Source organism: Cyprinodon tularosa, unplaced genomic scaffold, assembly GCF_016077235.1.
Source record: "Cyprinodon tularosa strain WSP-4 unplaced genomic scaffold, ASM1607723v1 ctg238, whole genome shotgun sequence".
In the NCBI taxonomy this organism is placed as follows: domain Eukaryota; kingdom Metazoa; phylum Chordata; class Actinopteri; order Cyprinodontiformes; family Cyprinodontidae; genus Cyprinodon; species Cyprinodon tularosa.
The window spans coordinates 216,013-235,741 of record NW_024038890.1 but is presented as its reverse complement, the minus strand read 5'-3'; the positions used below and the strand labels follow the sequence as shown (position 1 = coordinate 235,741).

Here is a 19,729-nt window from a genome sequence, read left to right as displayed (position 1 = left end):
GTCATGTTTCTCTGACTGTGACTGGCTGGATGTGCTCTCTTTCATCCACTGACATGGGAGATGGCTCGGAAGTCATCTGCCTTGCTGTGTGTTTCCTGGACGGGGCCGCCTGTGGAGCTGGTTGACACTTTCCCTTTGTATCTCTGCTTCTTTCTGTACACCTGCATCTATCTCCTTGAACTCCAGTCGGCCTTGGCAGAAAGCCAATCACACTTAGCCTGGTTCTGCTGGAGGTTTCATTCTGTTAAAAGGGAGTTTTTCTTCTCTACTGTCGCTACAAGCATGCTTAGTGTGAGGAATTGCCTTCTAGTCAATTTCTTAGATAGAAAACTTTGAATCAATTTGACTGAATGATCTCATGAACTGTAAGTGCCTTGAGATGACATGTGTTGTTAATTGGCGCTAAAGAAATAAAATTAATTGAATTTTGTACCCTTTGTTTCAGAGAAACTGAAGCCGAACTGAGAAGACATACGATTTTTATGTGACTCTGCACAATTTGCGTACCTGTATTTAAGAATTTGTTGTGTTGTAGCTCAAAAATTACAATGCGCAAATAGTTTTACAAACATTTTGGATCAACTAAAGCAAAGGTGCAAATGTAAGATTAGATCTGCGACTCATAGAACACAGTTTGTGCTCCACAATTTAAAGAGTTTTTTTGTACGGTAATTGTAAAACTTAGAAAACAAAAAACTTCAGTTTTGTTTCCTTCTGCAGTTTTAAATTCCCAGTTACAAAGCACAAATATGTATGATGCAAAATTATGTTAACAGAAAAGACACACAGTATTTTTTTTGTTTTTTTTTGTTTAGTCTTTTGCAGTCAATAGTGGAATTCTGTTACCTAGCAATTAGTATTGCAAACTGAATCAAAAGTAATAGGAGAGGGTCTATTCTTGGAGCCGATTATGTTCTCCATCATGATAAAAGTAAGACAATGAGAACAAATGTTGTCTAGATTCAAACGATACAAAAACATTTATTGGCAAATCAAACAAAAACATTAACAATTTATAGGGAAGGGAGGTGCATGAACTCCACATATTTACAAGACTTGGCTGCTGAATGCAGTTATAAATCAGCCGACGCATGCCCTAATTGGCCAATACCGATTCAAAAAAATTATATCAGGCAAAATATCAGCTGGGAGATGTAATGGTCTATCTTCGGTTTCTGTATAATCATTGCAGTTAATATTATTAATTTCCTCCCCTTTTTTTTGGAGTGGGATGAACTTATAACAGCAGTCACAAAAAAATTGTTTAAAGAAACAATGGTGGTTGAAATTTGAACTTTAGAAAAAGAAAAATTATAGATACATGTGCTTGTTATACTTTCCCTTATCAAGTATGTGTCACTTGGTTGGTGAGATCATCTCCATTATCTGGAAACAAGTTGTATTGTATGGAGTCAGTAGTTGTTTGTGTCGCAGGTTATTGCGGCACCTGTTTCCCCCCTGCGTAGGCAACTTTCCAGCAATGGATCACCTCAAATACACAACACATTCGCCTCTTCAGGAGTCAGATTTAGTTTAACTAATTTACAGTTATAAGTTTTCTTTTCAAGAAGTAAACTTTTTGTAAAATGTCTGCATTTTTCTTTGTCAAGTTAACATGTAGGTACACATTTGTGCCTTTCAGTTTCCTTCCTTGTTTTTTATACAGTATTTTTTAGTTTTCTGCTTACAGACCCCAATAGGGTGACTGAGTTGTTGACTTCGTGGTAATGCAGGGGTGTCAAAGTGGTTCCAGAAAGGGCCGTGTGGCTGCAGGTTTGCTTTCTAACCAAGCAATAGCACACCAGACTCCAGTCATCTCATCAAGAGTTCAGATTAGACTCACTTGATAAGATGAGTGGAGTCTGACACCACTGTGGTAATTAATGGATGGCAGGCTTCAGTGTCCTGAGTTCTTATCTCCATTCCTTTCATTTTCATAAATGTGATAACCTGTTGTTCTACCGATCTTTTTCTGTCGACTTTCCTTCAGAAGCCACGGCTCTTAGTAGCTTTGTGGTTTATTATCTAATCCAGTGATAATAAAGTTATTGCTCCTAGAATATGTTTAAAATCTTTGTGGCTCTCTGAGGTCTTGATTTTCTTGTTCTTTGTTTCATCGTCCCCATTTAGCGCCGCAATTTGCTTTGACAAGCCTATTTTTTAAAATCTTTTGTTTAGAAATACCATTGTTGATCAGGCCTTTCTTCTAGTGTATTTAGTGTCTCTGGTAGTTATTTTAATGTTTTCTTAATTCCCTTAAATTCTTCCTCCATTGCTTTCTCTTTGGTCAAATGCTTGTATGTGTATTACAGTCCATATCTAATGGTTAATAAATCATTTATAGATGTATTAATATCTAGACTGTTTATAACTGCTTAATATGCATTTAACATAACTAATGTTCAAAATGCTTATTTTGCCTATAAGGTATGTTAGTCTGAATTGATTAAACTTCATGCATTCTTAGAGGGGTGTCCCTGACCCCGCATGGGTTCCCCCCAAACCACGTATAAGAGGGCTCTCCTGGACCCGGCTGTAGCTTCCATGGTCCCAGAGGGGTCTCCCAGACCCCGCAGGGTTTTCTGAGTTTCAATCAGGCATGTGAATGAAACCACTCTGATGAGGGAGTCACAACCCCCTAACAACCATTAACACCATCAAGGTGACCTCCAAGCTAATCCAGTGGGAGGGATCAGAGCCACCTTTTGTTTTTTCCTCAATTATTTGTTACATCTACAGTATATTAATCTCAGTGCTCCCCACCATCAGTTAGATCCGTGAAAGCCTCTCAAACTTTATTTTACTTATTTTACCATTAACATCACAGTGCTTTTGTTTGCTAAACTTCTTCCAAATGATAAAGAACCAGTCTGGTCTCTGGGTTGGGCTTGAACTTTCCAGGCAAACAGCTGATCCGCTTTGGTCTTCACTTTGTGTGTCGAGGTGGATCCACCTGTTAAGGCACAAAAACAGATTTCCATGATGCTGGTGAAGATTCAGACATCCAGGTCATGGTCATTCCAAAAAAGTAAAAAATTTAGACTTAGAATTTGCATGTTTTCTAAGCCAAAACAAGGCTTTGATTTTGGCCCACTCTATAAAGCATTTCTGACATTTTGAATAGAAAAATATTCCTGGATGGGAGCCAAACGTCTTCAAACTTGAAAACAAAGTCCAGTGGATCTTTTTTTTTCTTTTTTTTTTTTTTACTTTTTTGGACAGATTTCTATGATCCAATTGCAAGTGGAGTCTAGGTTACATCAAATATCACTTTTCGTCCCACTAAATCATATCTTAAGTTATTGTCCCATATTCTTACCCTGGTGGAGTTAAATATTTGTCTTTGTCGTAGTTTCTCAAGACTTTTTTGGAGAGTAGCATTTTCCTGTTCCAGAAGTTTTATACGAAGGCTGTTTGCCTGCTGTTGTTGCTCCATATCTAAAATCAAGTTTCCGGTACCTTGCAAAAAGGAAAAGGAAGAACATGCAATAAATAAAAAGAGTTTAACTTTTTAGATAAAATTTAAAATTTCAACCCCGAAATAGAGTTTTCTGTGCAATTTCTGTCATGGACATATGTTTATATGTACATGTTTGTTGACCAGCCCAGGAGATATTTGGCAGGAAGAATGATCCTCTAAAGAAATAATAACTCGTGGAAGGTAACTGATCAACAAAAAGGGGAATATGGATTGAAAAAAGAAAATACATTTTATTTTAAAAGGAACTATAAGGGCTTTTATTTATTTATTTATTTATTTATTTATCGTGTGCTTCAATGAATGGCTGCATTTCTCAATGTTATTTATTTGTGGTTAGCTAATTAAAAGTTGCGTATGTTCTAAGACCTTTCCTGACATCTTTATCAGAAACTAATATGTGCATGACTTAAAATGAAAGTGGGAATTTCTTACTTTGCGGTTGGGTTTGAGCCCAGTCATTTAGCTCTGGAAAAAGCACCAGAAGTCTCTCCCGCTCCCTCAGTGTATTCACATGCTCTGTTAATTGTGCCACACGTTTTTCCAGCTCATCTGCATGTGTCTGTAGTGTTTGCTTCTCTCTTTGGAGCTCTCTATAGATATCCTGATGGAAGAAAACAAACAGGTGAACATTGATTGTATTCTTTGAGTCATGGATGTGCAGGCGCTCTCGTTTACCTGCTGTTGAGAGAGCTGAGCCTCTTGTTGCTCCTTCAACTTATAAATATCTTGCAGCCGTTTGTTTAAACTGCTCTGAGCATCTTCCTTCTCTTCCAATTGCTTCTGTAGCTCGTCACACTCTTCATCCAGAGCATCAACTCTTTCTGATAAGGACTGCTGCTTTGCCTGCATTGACTAGATCCACAACCATCAAATAATAATTGTTTATATCAGGTAAAATTGTCGTTTTAACTGCAAAGCTGACCTCCTGTCGACAACAAGCGCTCTGATACTTGGCCTTCTCCTTGTCGAGGAGAAGTTTAGTGTCACTGAGATGAGTTTCAAGCTCCAGGATCCTTTGCTGGAGTTTACTGTACGCCTCTTCATCTCTTTGCATCTCCTTTTCGTCTTCTGTTTGGAAAGAGTTTGGAAATGATTCCTTCTTACAGAGAAACATTAGAAGAGCTGGTTGAAAGAGGTTCAGTGTGTGCTTTACTCAGTGCTTGCCACATGTTTAGCTGGAGTTCCACCTTCTCCTTGAGTCTGGTATTGTTCTCCTCCAAGGACAACATTTCTATCACAAATACATAAAAGAAAAATCATAAAAATAATCAACTTAATGCTATGGTCCCTGCAAAAGTATTCACATCCCCTGTTTTATATTTCCATCTTTCTTTTTATACCACTAAAGCCACATTTTTCAATGCATCACACTGGGATTTTTGGTGACGAACCAAGTGACCATAAATGAGTGGGGTGATAGAGCAATGAGATGTTTCTTTTTTCTTTTTAGCTTCTCGGTTGAATTAAGATCTGGACTTTGACTGAATAGTTCTAATCAATAAATATGCTTAGATTTGAAGCTTTACAGACCTAGTTCTAATTGTTGGAAAGTGTGTTTGCCCTTATTTTCACTAAATCATAAAAAGAAAGCAAAAAAGGATACTTGTAGGCATTTTCATTTTTACTATTCCTACAGTAACAATAACAACAAAAAGTAAAATAAAAATCCATTACGGCTTTTGCCCATGGGGAACTCAATAAAAGGTGCAAAGCAACTACTAGATAACCCCTCCTTGATGTTATTCTTTTAACAGCTGTGGCGACTGAGCACAGCAAGCAGCCAATCACATGGTGATGCAATGCAAACAGACTGACTCAGTTGTTTCTCCTACAGGCGGCTATGCAGCAACACAAAGGTGAACTCTTTGCAAACTCTTTGAACCAGTAGAGCTGTAGTTGTGATCCAGGTGGGGTCCTGTGTGTGTGTGTGTACCCACAGAAACTTGAGGTATTTCACTCAACACAAATACTCCATTGACGGTAAGCAGAACATGGACTCTTTTCTGTCTCCTGAAGTAGATGGCCACCTTTTTTTAGGTATTGTAACAGTGGGAGTGGTAATTTTTCTGTTATGAATGTAAAATTTGTTTTTTGGCACATATTTACAAGGAACCCAGTGATTAAAAGTAGCTTCTAGTGATCGAATTGAAAAAAAAAACCCTGATAAGATGGGTAAACAAACACTGCAATGGAAATCTAAGTAAGTCATTATTTTCTTAAAATAAGTGCGTTTTTTCTCGAATTGAGGATGAAAGTGAGACACTTTGCCAATGGAACAAGGCAATTTACATTTTAAATAAGAAAAAACTATTGCATTGTCTTATTTCAAGTTCATATTTTCTAATTATCTTATTTTAAAGATACTATTTTTATTGGCAAATCATCTTATTTACCTTCTCAAATTAAGGGTAAATACACTTAATTTAAATTTTTTTTTACTTATTTCTAGATCTTTTTTGCAGTGAAGGTCTGATCCCCCCACATAAACAGGTGATAAAAACCATCCTGTTGTGATTCTGCAAGTATTAATGACTAAAATAGGCTAAAGGTGAAAAAAAAAATGTGTTTTAGGTTAAATGATTAAATCTAAACCATTTTTGGAGAAAGTGAAAATAATCCTTTAACTACCTCTCTTTAGTTGCTTATGTTCTTCTTGCAGCCTTTGCTCGGTTTCCTTTGAGGATCTCTGTGCTTTCTGAAGAGCTAACTCCAGCTGGACTATATTGGCCTGGTGTTTTTCCACCTCTTCTTTAAACTCCTTCTTCACGCTTACCAGCTGAGAACTAAATCCGTCTCGCTCTGATTCAGCTTTTCTGAGGGCTTCTCTAAGAGGCTCCACTGTACTCCGCACATCCTGAAGATGTTTTCCGAGGCGGTGCATGTCCCTGAGTTGCTCTTTGGCCCACAGGGCAACATCATCCGCCGTAATTTTTCCTGGATCCACTGTGTCTTGCATGGCATCTAAGAGAGGCTGTAGAGCAGAGGGAAGACCCTCACTCTGGAAAAGATCGATCAAAGCATCTCCTGTGTTTCTCAAAAGGGATTGGACTCGATAACATGCATCACAGGGTATAAGCAAGGACTCCACTGTCTGACAGCCAGCACTGTGCCGTTGAATTTTAGAACAGGATGAGGCATTGAGATCTGGACCTGAACTTGTGTGATTCTCAGGGGGGAATTTGAATGAGGTTGGACAAAACAAGGTAGAGGCACAATTTCTGCAGAAATCAGACCCTGAGCTGGTTGGGGAAGATGGAGAGGAGACCTTCTTCTGATTAGTGTCTAATGCCTTTGTTTTGATCTGTTTTATGTCTTTGGAGTTCTCCTATAAAACAAAGAAACAGTTAAAAATCAATGAAAGGTCAAATTACAATGTCAAATGTTTACCTTTATGCATACCTTCGTGTTTGCATACTGAAGTAAGTTACCCCAATAGTTCCTGACCACAAGGCCCACTGAGAGGCATCCTTTCTGCTGGCTTTGATCTCTTCTGTATCTGCCCTTCTGTAACTCTGTAAAAGCCCCGACGCTTTGTAGGAGGAGCAGGAGTCTAGATAAAGCAAAAGAGAAAGCAGCATGTTAAATGAAATCTTTAAGCGTTCTGTCACAGAAAATGTCTTGCGTAGGTTTTAATACCCCTTGAATATTTTTACATGGTGATACTTTAGAGCCAAAAATAATATAACAGATTTAATCAGGATTGAGTGTGGTACAGCATCACAAAGTAGTAAATAATTGTGAAATGGAAGGAAAATGCTTTTCCCAAACAAAAACTTGAAGTTTTTAGAAATCTGTTTGTGTTCAATATTCTTTATCCGATTTCCCACAATAAAACCAGCAGCCTTCAGAAGTCACCTAATTAGTCAAAACTTCATCTGAACACACCAGACAAGTCATAGAAATTTAAAATATTCTTAAATTACCATCTAACAGAGCACTGCCAGTCATTCATACATGGAAAAGCACACAGTATAGCTGAAAAACTACACACAAATGCCCAATTATTGAGACTAATTACAAGCAGTGCAAGTTGTTAATTTGTGTTCATTAGAAGGATCAAATATTCAGATAAAGGTCTTTCTAAATAACACAGAAGCTTGTTGATCTTCAGTCGAATCCTTTTTTATCTGTTAGACACTTTTAAAAATATTAAAGAATTTTTTTTAAAGTTACCTTTTGTACAGCTTTCTTGTTTGATCAACATAAATTCACATTATTTATTGTTGAAATAAAATATGTTGTTTTTTTCTTTAAAAATATCTCTCATGACAAGTATATTGTGTTTATTTTATTAAAAGAAGGGAGATTTTACCTGTATCTCCCCCCCTTTTTAAAGAGTTAAAAGCCTTGCTTCCTCTTCAGTGAAGAAGTGTTGCTGAATTAGACACAGCACATTTTATATTAAGCTATTTTCAGCTGTGGGGGCTAGGAGAGGACTACAGTACAAGCTATGTCAAGATTTTCTGATGCAATAACCTACTTTAAAATTTGCATCAGAAAAAGCTGATGGAAATGCACATCATGTCTGTTCCAATCCATATTCATCAGTAGAATTATTTTTATTTTATTATATCAACAGCACAGAGGCCAGGCTCGGACAGTTAATCTGTGGACATTTGCACGGTTTCAGCGTGCAAGGGCCGGCGCTCCTTAAATCATATCGGCCCCAACACTTACTCTCCGACCACAGCATCTACCTGTGACAGTAACTAACTCAAGGAGCGCAAGAATTGTTGGCAAATGGTGTAATTTTATTTTTCTTCAAACTGTTAAAACCTTGCAACAAACTAAATTATAATAAAAATAAAATGCATTCTTTAAACCAAACTATGATATTCCTCTTATATTTGGCGAATTTATGTTCAAATATTTTGCAAAAATAAGATGTAGTGCATGATGGGGTTTTGTATTGTTGCCGGGTTGTGATGTTTCCCAATCTGGCAGTTTAGGATGGCCGTCTATGGGTAAAAAAATGTTTTTCTCTAGATTTATTGCCTAAGAGACCAATGGACTTTGGTTCAAATTGGGTAAAATGTTGCATATCCAGGCGGTTTATGAACATTTTTTGAACCGGAAAACATGAGTCAATGACAGTGCTGTATGTGTGAGTGGGTGTCTGGCTGGCTGGCTTCATGCAAGTGTGGACGTTAAGCAGCAGCAGTCACTGTCGCGTCCGTGTTAATAACCAAAGCTAGTACAACTGCATAAAACCGGGGTCCATAAGTGGGCCTGTGTAGATGGAAAAACCCCAGGAGCGAAAATCGTTCCCAGTCCGAGCCTGACAGGGGCTATACCAGGGCCCAATACCAGCTCTACACTGGAAAAATTATATAGAAATAAGAACAAATTTCTTAAATTAAGTGTATTTATCCTTAATTTGAGTAGATAAATGAGATAGTTTGCCGATGGGATTCATATTTTTACTCTTAAAATAAGATAATTAGATAATATGCACTTGAAATAAGACAATGCAATTGTGTTTTCTTATTTTAAGTGTAAATTGTCTCGTTCCATTGGCAAGATGTCTCTCTTATCTCCTCAATCCAAGAACCAATGCACTTATTTTAAGAAAATATGACCTATGTAGAGTTTAATTTCTTGTAGTGTAAGGGGGACTGGCCCCTCTTGGCCCCACTCTTGAACTTCCCATGGCTGCTGGGTAGAGTGACCACCAGCTTTATGCAACTCATCCAACTCCAGATTGGATAAGCCTAATTTTAGAAATGAATTTAGCATAAACTGGTGAAATTTCACTTTCAACCGCCCATGGTTGAAACCAAATAAATGTTTTAAATGTTTAAAGTGTTTATGGTAATACCTGTCAACCACCAACTCCAACAAAACAACATGCGAGTGCTGATTGTATGCGTCCTCTCCATTCACAAAATCATACTCCTCCAGCAAAGCCACCATGTCCAAACTGCAGGCCAGTTTGTCTGGGAACTTCCAGGAGGTGTAATGGACCGGTCCGGTTCTGGAAAGCACGTCCTCAATCGCAACCTGAATATCGACCAGGTCTTTCCGGAGGTTCTTGATGCAGTTCTCACGGCCCAACAGCTCAGTCATATCTCACTATTATTTTTAAATATCATCTGTTTTACACACTAATAAGAAACCAGCTGACATGTTGACATGGTGTTTCCCCGACAACGGCAAGAGCAACACTCCAAGATCCACAATGCATTGCGTCTTTCTCCGGAAGCAATACGCATCCATTAAACCGAGAGGAAAGAAGAGATAATTATTTTTATTATCATGACCAAGTTCTTTATACATAAATGTAAATATAGAGGCTACAAACCGAGCATTACTGCTTTTAATCATGAACTCAAACAATACATTGACACCATACAATTATCAGAAAATAAGAAAGCAATCAAAACTCGAGTCCTTTTTAATCGTCTTATTTGGACAGCTGTTTCCCCCTAGCGTTTACTTTTATTCAATAGATGTAGCTACTATTTTTTTTTTCTTGTCTTTCTTCCTTACTGTTTCTTGTTTTGCACAAAACGAGGACAGTTACTTGACTGGTAAACATCTAAATTTACACCTGTTGAAAATATCTGTAAAAAAAAAAAATGGTTGTTAAGAATACCTATAGTGCAATATGGTTGCTCTGTAATGTTCTTTGGAGAAACATAAAATTGTATTGAAAAAAAACTCACGACTTAGAATAGGACACACATTATTGAATAGGTCATTATTTTTAATGGGGAAACATCAGACAGTGGGGAAGATGAGACAGTGGAACATGTTATTTTGAGTTGAAGGAAATTTTTGATTCAGAGAAACAAGTTAATTAGGAAACCTAGTGATATGAAAATTAAATTTGACATGGCTAATTTACTGCAAAAGGAATCAGAGGATATCGGGTTATATTTGAGTTTTTGAAACAGTTTAAATTGTATAACAGGATATTGTTTTTGTTTTTTGCCCTGTGGTCCACACTCCTTACCGGTTGGTGGCGGTAACGCTCAGCTAACGTTTTTGCCATCCGCCATTAAAATTTAAAGAAGAAGAAGAAGACAACGTTGAACCGCCGTGAGTATTACGAGTTTGACAATTTTAACTGAAATTGATTTCATTTAAAGATCACTTTGGCTGTTGAATAGCTTTTATTGTATGTGTAATTGTGCTTGTGCTCGGCGCCTTTCAGGTAGCTTTCCATTTTCAGCAGTGAAGACGCAGCCATGCCGCCCGGGCCCGTTCAGATAGTTCAGCCGGAGCCCAACAACAAGGTAACAGCGCAGCTTAGCTGGCTTTAACGTTATCGACTGGAGAACAGTGTGGAGTATAACCTCCCTTTTTTTATATTACAATGTTTTGCTATCCGTCTGGGTATTTTTTTTACGTTTTAAAAAAGACCCGGGGTTTGTAAAACATGCTAAATGAATGAGCTTGTTAGCATGGAGGCTAAGTTGGAAAACAAAAGTAAAGTGTTTGTCTCTGTAGTCCTAATCAGCATATTATATGTTGATTTGGATTAATTGATTTATTGAATATGAGATGACTTGATCTTAAGACAAATAATCTTATTTCTTTTTATAGTTTTGAGAAAGAAATACACAATAAAAGATAAGTTAGAACAAAGTGATACAGGTGCCAAACAAATTATTATTGTATTACACCCAGTACTGAAACTTCCATGTAACAGAAAGCTAAAAAAAAAAAAAAGCTAAAAATCGTGAGATGTACAAATAGATTGAAGAGATTTGAATTGGCCTGGTTAATTTTTTTAAAACAAAATCCATTGCATTGCATACAACAGCAAAGGAAACCTACTACCAGTCTGAAAATGCACCAACCAGTACTATGTAGTTTGATAAAATAGAGAAATTATTAACTTTATTGATCTCACAATGGAGAAATTAACTCTATGCATTTAACCCATCCCCTTTGGGGAGCAGTGGGCTGCCACCGTGCAGCACCCAGGGAGCAATCAGGGGTTAACGGTCTTGCTCAGAGACCCAGCGAGACCCACTATGCCCTAATCACTAGGCCGGCTCTCCCCCATTTAGCTATCTGAATGAAACAGCAATTAGATAACAATTAGGCACATATTTCAAATCCTTTGTGTTGTATTCAAAACCAGTCTCTTAATGAAAGAGCCTGCACCTATTTTCAATTATATCTAGTTTTGTTGTTTGAAAAAGAAATCTAACCAATCCATATCTGAACTGTCATTCCAATCCTTTAAGAAAATAATATAGATATAAAATGGTGCTTTATTCAGATAGTGAAACTCCTAAAAAATGAAATACACCAATTCTTTTCCTAACATAATAATAAAAAGCTTAAGATTTTCATTAGCTGTGGTATAAGTATTTGACTTCAGTGCAAGGGACCTGGATTTGAATCCTGCAATGGTATCAGTGATTAAACAATTTCACAATTTGCCCATTGTGGGAAAATAAAGGGATTTTCTATTATAAAACCTCTCAAATCTGTGAGCGAGTTGAATTCGGAAGCAGCCAAAGGGACTTATCTTACAAAATAAAACTGAATTTTTGAGCGCTAACTCAAATAGGCTGCAGTTTGATGTATGTAATGGGTTGCTGAAGCTCAGTTAAAAAATGGGTTTTATGCAGTTTTGAAGCTTTTAAAATGGAAGATTCTTGAGGCTGATGTTAAAACACAAATCCTAATAAAAACACACTAACAAAATACCATAAAACACATTTACTTTTAGTTGTTCAGTACAGTTACAATTAATACAATTGTTGGCATTTTTGGTATGGGTAATTTTTCTGTTTAATAGTTGCTTTGCATTAAATAGAAAGCACAAACCATTGGTATTATTTTATAATAGTTTTATAAAGTGTGCATGTTTGTTATCTACAGTTGTAGATCTTAAAACATTTGATATTTGTAAATCCTTTCAGCCAAATGATGGTCCTGCAGAAGAGACCCCAGCCACTAAACCCATTGTTGGCATCATATACCCTCCTCCAGAGGTCCGGAACATTGTTGACAAGACGGCTAGTTTTGTAGCCAGGTTAGTTATCCTGCATGTGATGTACTTACACACTTAAGCAACTGTCTTAAATTAGCTTTCATTTAAATTTTTTGTTTGTCCGTTTCTTGTGACTTTAAAGGAATGGACCAGAGTTCGAAGCAAGAATCCGTCAGAATGAGATCAACAACCCTAAATTTAATTTCCTTAATCCCAACGATCCCTATCATGCTTATTACCGCCACAAGGTCAATGAATTTAAGGAGGGCAAAGCACAAGAACCCTCTGCAGCAATCCCTAAGGTCATGCAACAGCAAGCCATGCAGCAGACCCAGCAGCTTCCTCAAAAGGTATTGCACTCACCTGCACAATATTTGCTCTTATGTTGCTTGTAAATTATTATAATTTTTTTTTTATTAATAAGTGAATCTTTGTTTATTTTAGGTGCAGGTGATTCAAGAGGCCGTGGTCCCAAAAGAACCACCTCCAGAGTTCGAGTTCATTGCTGATCCTCCATCAATCTCTGCATTTGACCTGGATGTCGTGAAGCTAACTGCACAGTTTGTTGCTCGCAACGGCCGTCAGTTTCTCACCCAGCTCATGCAGAAGGAGCAGAGGAATTACCAGTTTGATTTTCTGCGCCCACAGCACAGCCTTTTCAATTACTTCACCAAACTGGTGGAGCAGTACACAAAGGTATCCTAAAAGCTTCAGCCTGGATCTGATCTTCATGGTTGGTCTGTGTTAATTGACCAATGTTAACTGCTTTTTAAACTCTACATCTTTTAGATTCTGATCCCTCCAAAAGGCCTGCTAATCAAACTTAAGAAAGAGGCCGTGAATCCAAAGGAAGTTATGGACCAGGTAATTTATTTAAGCGTCAAAAGAAAAGCTAATCATAGCAGTTTACAGCAACTAATTATGTGTATTTGGATCCAAATATCAGGTGAGATACCGTGTTGAGTGGGCTAAATACCAGGAACGTGAGAGAAAGAAGGAGGAAGAGGAAAGGGAGAAAGAAAGGGTAGCATATGCCCAGATAGACTGGCATGATTTTGTTGTTGTGGAGACTGTGGATTTCCAGCCTAATGAACAAGGTATTATCTTTACCATTTGTCTTTTTGACTATCAGGCAAATGGATGATTTTAACAAATAGATTTTTTTTTTTTTCTCTGTTACCTCCAGGCCACTTCCCTCCGCCTACAACCCCAGAGGAGCTGGGCGCTCGCATCCTGATCCAGGAGCGCTACGAGAAATTTGGAGAAAGTGAGGAGGTTGAAATGGAGGTTGAGAGTGAGGATGAAGATGATGAAAGAGAGAAACGTGCTGACGGCCAACCTTCACAACCTGATCAAGATACTCAAATCCAAGACATGGATGAGGTTAGACCTTAGCGGAGGAATTGGGCTATTCACATACAACGCAGTTTTTGATATATATAAAAAAAAAAGCTTTTTAGTTTTTGTTTAATCTTTCCATAGATGATACATGATTTCAAATAATTACTGGAAACGAGCGTAAACCTTAAAGCGTGTCTTTAACAGTATTTTATTTGTGCTGCTTCAGGGATCTGATGAGGAAGAGGATGGTGGGAAGGCTCCATTGCCACCAGACAACCCAATGCCTCCCCCGCTTCCTCCAGCTCCAGAACAGGTTATTATTCGCAAGGACTATGACCCTAAAGGTAAACTTTTATTCACTCAGTTATACAAGGTTTTTGACTCATTCAGTTGGCAGCAGCGTAAAACGTCACTATATCAAACAAACCCAATACTTTTAATAAGTTACACATCCTTAATAAAACAAGTAGAAAACTAAAAGGTCTTATGACGTGAGAAATGGCTTAATCAAACATAACATTGATCAAAACATTTACTTGCAGATATTTGTGTCTTTATACACATTGACCTTTTCTGTGAATTGGTCTTTAATTGTGGATGATATGGGAGTTGAGATCTAGAGTGAGTCATAAAATGTAACTTTTAAATTAAAAACAGGTCAAACAGAAAATTAAATATATTTTAATTAACATTTATTAAACTTTTATAAATAATGTGTTTGAGGAAAGCTTTACAGTAGACTGTGTGAAGAGCATTCAAGCAGCTTTAAAGGCATTCGAGTTAGACATCTTTTATTTTATCAGCCTGAAAAATAAGGATTGGAAACATGAACATAGTTATTCGTTGTGATGTTTAAAAATGATTAAAGCACATTAGTCATTTATGTAATCGTGCGGCTATAATTTAAAGCCCCACAGACACAAATGCAGCTTCAATACATATTTTTGAAAGCTTTTATGCTGATATTTTTCTGCTCTCATGGATAAAACGGGAACGATAAAAGATACCAATGTAATTCTAGTTTATAAAGTTTGTAAACATCCTGCATTATTTAGTTATTTATATTAATCATATTGAATGAAAATTCTTTAGACAATAAAGCATTTGACAATAACAGTTAAACATGTCACAATATTCGGCCTTCCCTTTGCTAAAGGAAGGGATGAATTCATTCTGGGGGACAAAAACTCCCAATTTGCTAACCAACTGCTTCATTTGAGACTTTTGAACGAGGGGATAATCAATCAAGATTTCTGGGAATCTGTGTTTGGACCCTCAATCTTAGCAGTATGGAGTGTTGACCACTGGAAGCTTGAAATCTGTGTTTTTCAGATGTTGAAGCAACACATTAAGTTCTCAGAGGCTAGAATAAATGACGCACTTATTAAGATTATAGAAAAATCATAAAAGAATTGCAAATAGATCAAGCTCATTATGTAATCTTGTTCTCACAGCTTCCAAGCCTCCGCCTTCAGTTGCCGCCCCGGATGAGTACCTTATTTCACCAATCACTGGTGAGAAGATTCCAGCCAGTAAGATGCAGGAGCACATGCGTATTGGCCTGCTGGATCCGCGCTGGCTGGAACAGAGAAGCCGAACCATTCAGGACAGACAGACTGAGGATGAGGTCTATGCCCCTGGTTTGGATATTGAGAGCAGCTTGAAACAGCTGGCTGAGAGGCGTACTGATATCTTTGGTGTGGAGGAGACAGCCATTGGTAAGAAGATTGGTGAAGAGGAAATTCAGAAGCCTGAAGAAAAGGTAGGAATAGTTACTGATTTAAACCTCTTAAAGTTGGCGTAAAGGCTAAATTTTTCTTAATCCTCAAAGATTAAATAAGAAATTGATTAATTTGCTGCTGTTTGCATTAGGTTACCTGGGATGGCCATTCAGGAAGCATGGCTCGCACACAGCAGGCAGCGCAGGCCAACATCACCCTGCAAGAGCAGATTGAAGCCATTCACAAGGCCAAAGGATTGGTGGGAGAGGATGAAACAAAGGAGAAAATTGGTCCAAGCAAGCCAAGTGAAATTCATCAGCCTCCTCCCATCCACTCATCTGCACCCAATCTGCCTAAACCTAGTCCTCCAGTCACAGCTGTGTCACGCCCACCTGTCTCTGTAAGTTTAATGGTGCCATTATTAAGTAGTGTTTAGTTGATGGTCTGCAGAAGTTAGCAATAGTAGATGGAATCTTAGAAACTTTTTTTTTTTTACTTAAACACTGGTGTATGGATTGATTTTAATCCTGGATAAGAACTGCAAGCTTAACACTGTAATGGTTTATATAAGTGTTGTAAAACTCCACTCTGAAATGCTTACAGTCTGCTACTGTTTGAACATTCTCGAGTTAAGTTATTCCATCATTTACCCAATGAGCTAACTCAGAAATTTGATGTATGTGTGTTGGACCTGAGGCATATCTAAATGACGAGGTCACTAGTCTTTGCGGACTGGATTTTAAAATCCCAGGTTAGATTTGGAGATTATTCTTGTGCTGAAATGGCCCAGTCAAAGTTCAGACTTAAAGGAATCTATGACTTAGAAATTGCTCTTCCCCGTTGCTCCTCATCCATTCTGACTGAGTTTGGAGTACTTTGTAAAGAACAGACTAAATTCAGTGTCTAGATATGCAAACTTTTAGAGACGTAGCGCATTTGCAGCTCCAAGCACAGTGAAAGACAACGAGTTCTTCAGAGGGACTGAAACGAAACGCCTGCAAAACTTTTATAAAGTCTGTATATTTCTACTCCTACTGAAGTTTTTATATGCTTTGTTTGTAATGTAATAAAATATAAAAACTATCCATGGATGCTGCTAGATTTAACACCCTTCAATTATTTAAACAGGTGGCTCCTCCAGTCCGCACCACTCTGTTGTCTGCGGTACCTGTGATTCCAAGGCCCCCCGTGGCTCCTGTTGTACGCCTTGCACCAGGACAAGTCATAACACAGATGCCCCCCATGATTCCAGCTCCCCGTGTCAATGTGGTTCCCATGCCACCAGCTCCCCATCTCATGGCCCCCAGACCACCTCCTATGGTTGTTCCAACTGGTAAGAGCAAGTTTTCCCAGTTTAAGTCACTTTAGCTTCCTCTTCTTGCAACTGAAACAAACTTCCTCTTCTTCCAGCCTTTGTCCCTGCTCCTCCCATGCCGCAGCCACCTAGCGCTGTCCCAGCACCACCCGTCCACCCACCCCCGCCGCATGAGGATGAGCCAGTCAACAAGAAGATGAAGACTGAGGACAACCTCATACCAGAAGAAGAGTTCCTGCGTCGAAACAAGGTCTGTTAAGAGTAAAAGTAAATCATAGTATTCCGTATTATGTTTAATTATTAATAATAATTGAACTTCATTGATCTCACATTGGAGAAATTTACCTCTGCATTTACCCATCACCTTATGGAGCAGTGAGCTGCCACTGTGGCCCCTGGGGAGCAGTGTGGGGTTAAGGGTCTTGGCTCATGGACTGAGAGTGGCAGTCGGTGGGAGTGGGTTTCGAACTCAGAACCTTGGGATTCCAAGCTCTATGCCCTAAAAAGTTTATTAATCCCAATTGAAATATTTGGGGGCTATTCTGGAATCTGATGTTTGTTGCTTTTGTTCTACCTCCATTTAATCATGAACATGACAGTGGTCATTGTTACTCGCATAATTTATACGAAAAAGAAACATTTAGAAATTAAATGCAACATTATCAGTTTATCGCAGGATCTCAAGTCATGGCTGCTCATTGCACTAATTTATCAGTGAATGCATGCACTATGGGTGGCCATGGATAAAAGGAAACGAAACAACTGTTGGCCTCCTGATAGATCGGTCTATCTCTAATCCTAGCTAAATTAGTGATTTGTTATATATATATATATATATATATATATATATATATATATATATTCCCCAACCCCCTGTTTATTATCATTACACTCTTAGAATAGCAGAGCAATAAATTGAACTCTTTGCATTTAACCCACCCCAGTGGGCTGCTCCAAGAGCAGTGTCGGGTTAAGGGTCTTTTGCTCAGAGAGGCAGTCTGTGGGAGTGGGGCTCGAACTCAAAACCTTAGGATTCCAAGCTATATGCCCTAACCACTAGGCCACCACTCCCACATGATGTCACCTCACAACAGCAAAATTTTATGGCACTGCTGTTATTGTTTTTTTTAAGGCCCCTTTCAGCTCATTTTTTTTATTCTTGATATGTGCTTCAGCCACACTCCAGGGTCATTCTCCTGTTTACAATTATTCCATAGAAAAGGAAAATGGCCGAACACAAACCCAGATTTAAAGGATTTGTAATCAGTAGAGCCCAGATTAGACATCAACATTGATATCAACTCAAAAAAAAAACATCTCAAATATTTGACTGTTTCATGTCTAAGCTCTGACAGGCAAATCAAAAAGATCCTTCTTATTATGAAAACGATAATAGTCGCTCACCTGCCAAATGGTCCTCTGTCTTGTGAATTTCTAAACAACATCTTAAAGGGGGCAAAGTGGATAGATGTTTTCTTTTGCATCAAAGCTCTTCAATGATTCATAGTTGTATCGATGTGGATTGTTGAATGATTGGAGTTGAACTACAAGTGGTTTATACCCTTTTATACTCCAATGTCCTGAAGGTTATAAAATTGTAAAATGTTTGAATGTGGAAATTTCTAGTCATGCTTTTAATTACTGCGTTTAGACAATTTTGATGGTTTTGGATGCGGATTTAGCCAAAATAAAGATAACTGCATGTTTAAGAAACCCTGTTTTTTTTTTCCTCTCCTTTTCTGCTGCATGCAGGGTCCTGTGGCAGTCAAAGTACAAGTCCCCAACATGCAGGACAAGAGCGAATGGAAGCTAAATGGCCAAGTTCTGAATTTCACAGTCCCAGTTACAGACCAGGTATGATAATGGTTGTTGTAGTTTAGATGTGTGATTTGAGATATGCCTTTTTTTTATTATAGATTAATAAATAAAATGTGTTTATAGGTGTCTGTTATTAAAGTCAAAATCCACGAGGCAACCGGCATGCCAGCTGGAAAACAGAAGCTACAGTATGAGGTAAACCTGTCTCACAACTTAACAGGAACTTTTTTTATCTGCATAGATCAAAAATACTAATTTATGTTTTAATTCTTATTTACAGGGCATCTTCATCAAGGATTCAAACTCTTTGGCTTATTACAACATGATCAATGGTTCAATCATTCATTTGGCTCTGAAGGAGAGAGGTGGAAGGAAGAAATGAGATGTTCCTCTGGAGCAAAATTTCCAACAATATAATATTCTTTTCTGTAAGTCATTTTAGTTCAGTGATAAAATTAGGAACTATATAGTTGTGTTTTTCCCCCCAAGCATTATTATAAAGTTAATGCTGTCCTTGAATGGTATATTGTTCTTAATTAGCAGTGATTTTGGTTCTTAATCCTGATTGCTCAAAATATGGAATCCTTGTTTGTTCATTTCCAATAAAAGACTTATTAATAAATACTTATTAATATTTTTCTGCTGTGTATGTTTTGAATTTACATTTTTTTTTCAACGGTTCTGGTATTAGGGATATTTTTTTGTGAAACTTTTTTTTGCTTCTTCATTTGTTTTACCAGTGTGGATCAATGTATTGTTACAACCCTAGTAGAAGTTTAAACTTCTAGTTAGTAGAAGTTTCAACTACTAAGTCTTAAAAGCTAAAATAAGTGGTTGAAGCAAAGGGGTCTTTTGATTCAAGCAAAGTCTAAAGGGAAGTGTAGCTGCGAATACTCCCCTGAATCATGTCGTTAATCAAGAAGTACTGCTGCCTGCTTATGCTTTTATTTATCTTTGTAATCAGAAATTGGATCCTGTGTTCTAGTTGCAATCACAGAGCAAATAACTTCAAGCCAATGTACTTTACCGTACGAAGTCAACTACTTGCGAGATGGAATGTGGACCTCTGTCGTCCTTGTGTCCACTCCTGAAATGATCAG

At 37.8% G+C, this 19,729-nt stretch overlaps 2 protein-coding genes across 2 annotated transcripts; one reads left to right on the top strand and one right to left on the bottom strand.

The window, feature by feature from the left end:
* Window positions 1-894: 894 nt before the first annotated feature.
* On the bottom strand, window positions 895-9,638 carry ccdc157 (coiled-coil domain containing 157). Its single transcript, XM_038287245.1, has 9 exons — window positions 9,300-9,638; window positions 6,881-7,031; window positions 6,110-6,806; window positions 4,635-4,712; window positions 4,404-4,549; window positions 4,157-4,333; window positions 3,914-4,082; window positions 3,320-3,459; window positions 895-2,953 (listed from the first exon to the last, which is right to left on the bottom strand). The coding sequence occupies exons 1-9, from the start codon at window positions 9,545-9,547 to the stop codon at window positions 2,927-2,929; spliced, it is 1,833 nt and encodes a 610-aa protein (XP_038143173.1). The 5' UTR covers window positions 9,548-9,638; the 3' UTR covers window positions 895-2,926.
* Window positions 9,639-10,383: 745 nt separating this feature from the next.
* Window positions 10,384-19,268, top strand: sf3a1 (splicing factor 3a, subunit 1). Its single transcript, XM_038287284.1, has 16 exons — window positions 10,384-10,522; window positions 10,638-10,719; window positions 12,364-12,476; window positions 12,577-12,784; window positions 12,879-13,130; window positions 13,224-13,298; window positions 13,381-13,531; window positions 13,621-13,817; window positions 14,002-14,119; window positions 15,230-15,537; window positions 15,648-15,896; window positions 16,625-16,829; window positions 16,907-17,061; window positions 18,564-18,665; window positions 18,753-18,824; window positions 18,910-19,268. Exons 2-16 carry the CDS (start codon window positions 10,672-10,674, stop codon window positions 19,009-19,011), a joined length of 2,355 nt encoding a protein of 784 aa, XP_038143212.1. The 5' UTR covers window positions 10,384-10,522; window positions 10,638-10,671; the 3' UTR covers window positions 19,012-19,268.
* The last annotated feature ends 461 nt before the right edge of the window (window positions 19,269-19,729 follow it).

Coding starts and splice junctions, on each gene's coding strand:
- ccdc157 (XM_038287245.1), bottom strand. CDS start 9,547: ATGACTGAGCTGTTGGGCCGTGAGAACTGCATCAAGAACCTCCGGAAA. Junction 4,083..4,156: donor CTCAGCTCTCTCAACAGCAG/GTAAACGAGAGC, acceptor TTCTTCCATCAG/GATATCTATAGAGAGCTCCA. Junction 2,954..3,319: donor AAATATTTAACTCCACCAGG/GTAAGAATATGG, acceptor GTGCCTTAACAG/GTGGATCCACCTCGACACAC.
- sf3a1 (XM_038287284.1), top strand. CDS start 10,672: ATGCCGCCCGGGCCCGTTCAGATAGTTCAGCCGGAGCCCAACAACAAG. Junction 13,532..13,620: donor TTTCCAGCCTAATGAACAAG/GTATTATCTTTA, acceptor TGTTACCTCCAG/GCCACTTCCCTCCGCCTACA. Junction 16,830..16,906: donor TCCTATGGTTGTTCCAACTG/GTAAGAGCAAGT, acceptor CTCTTCTTCCAG/CCTTTGTCCCTGCTCCTCCC.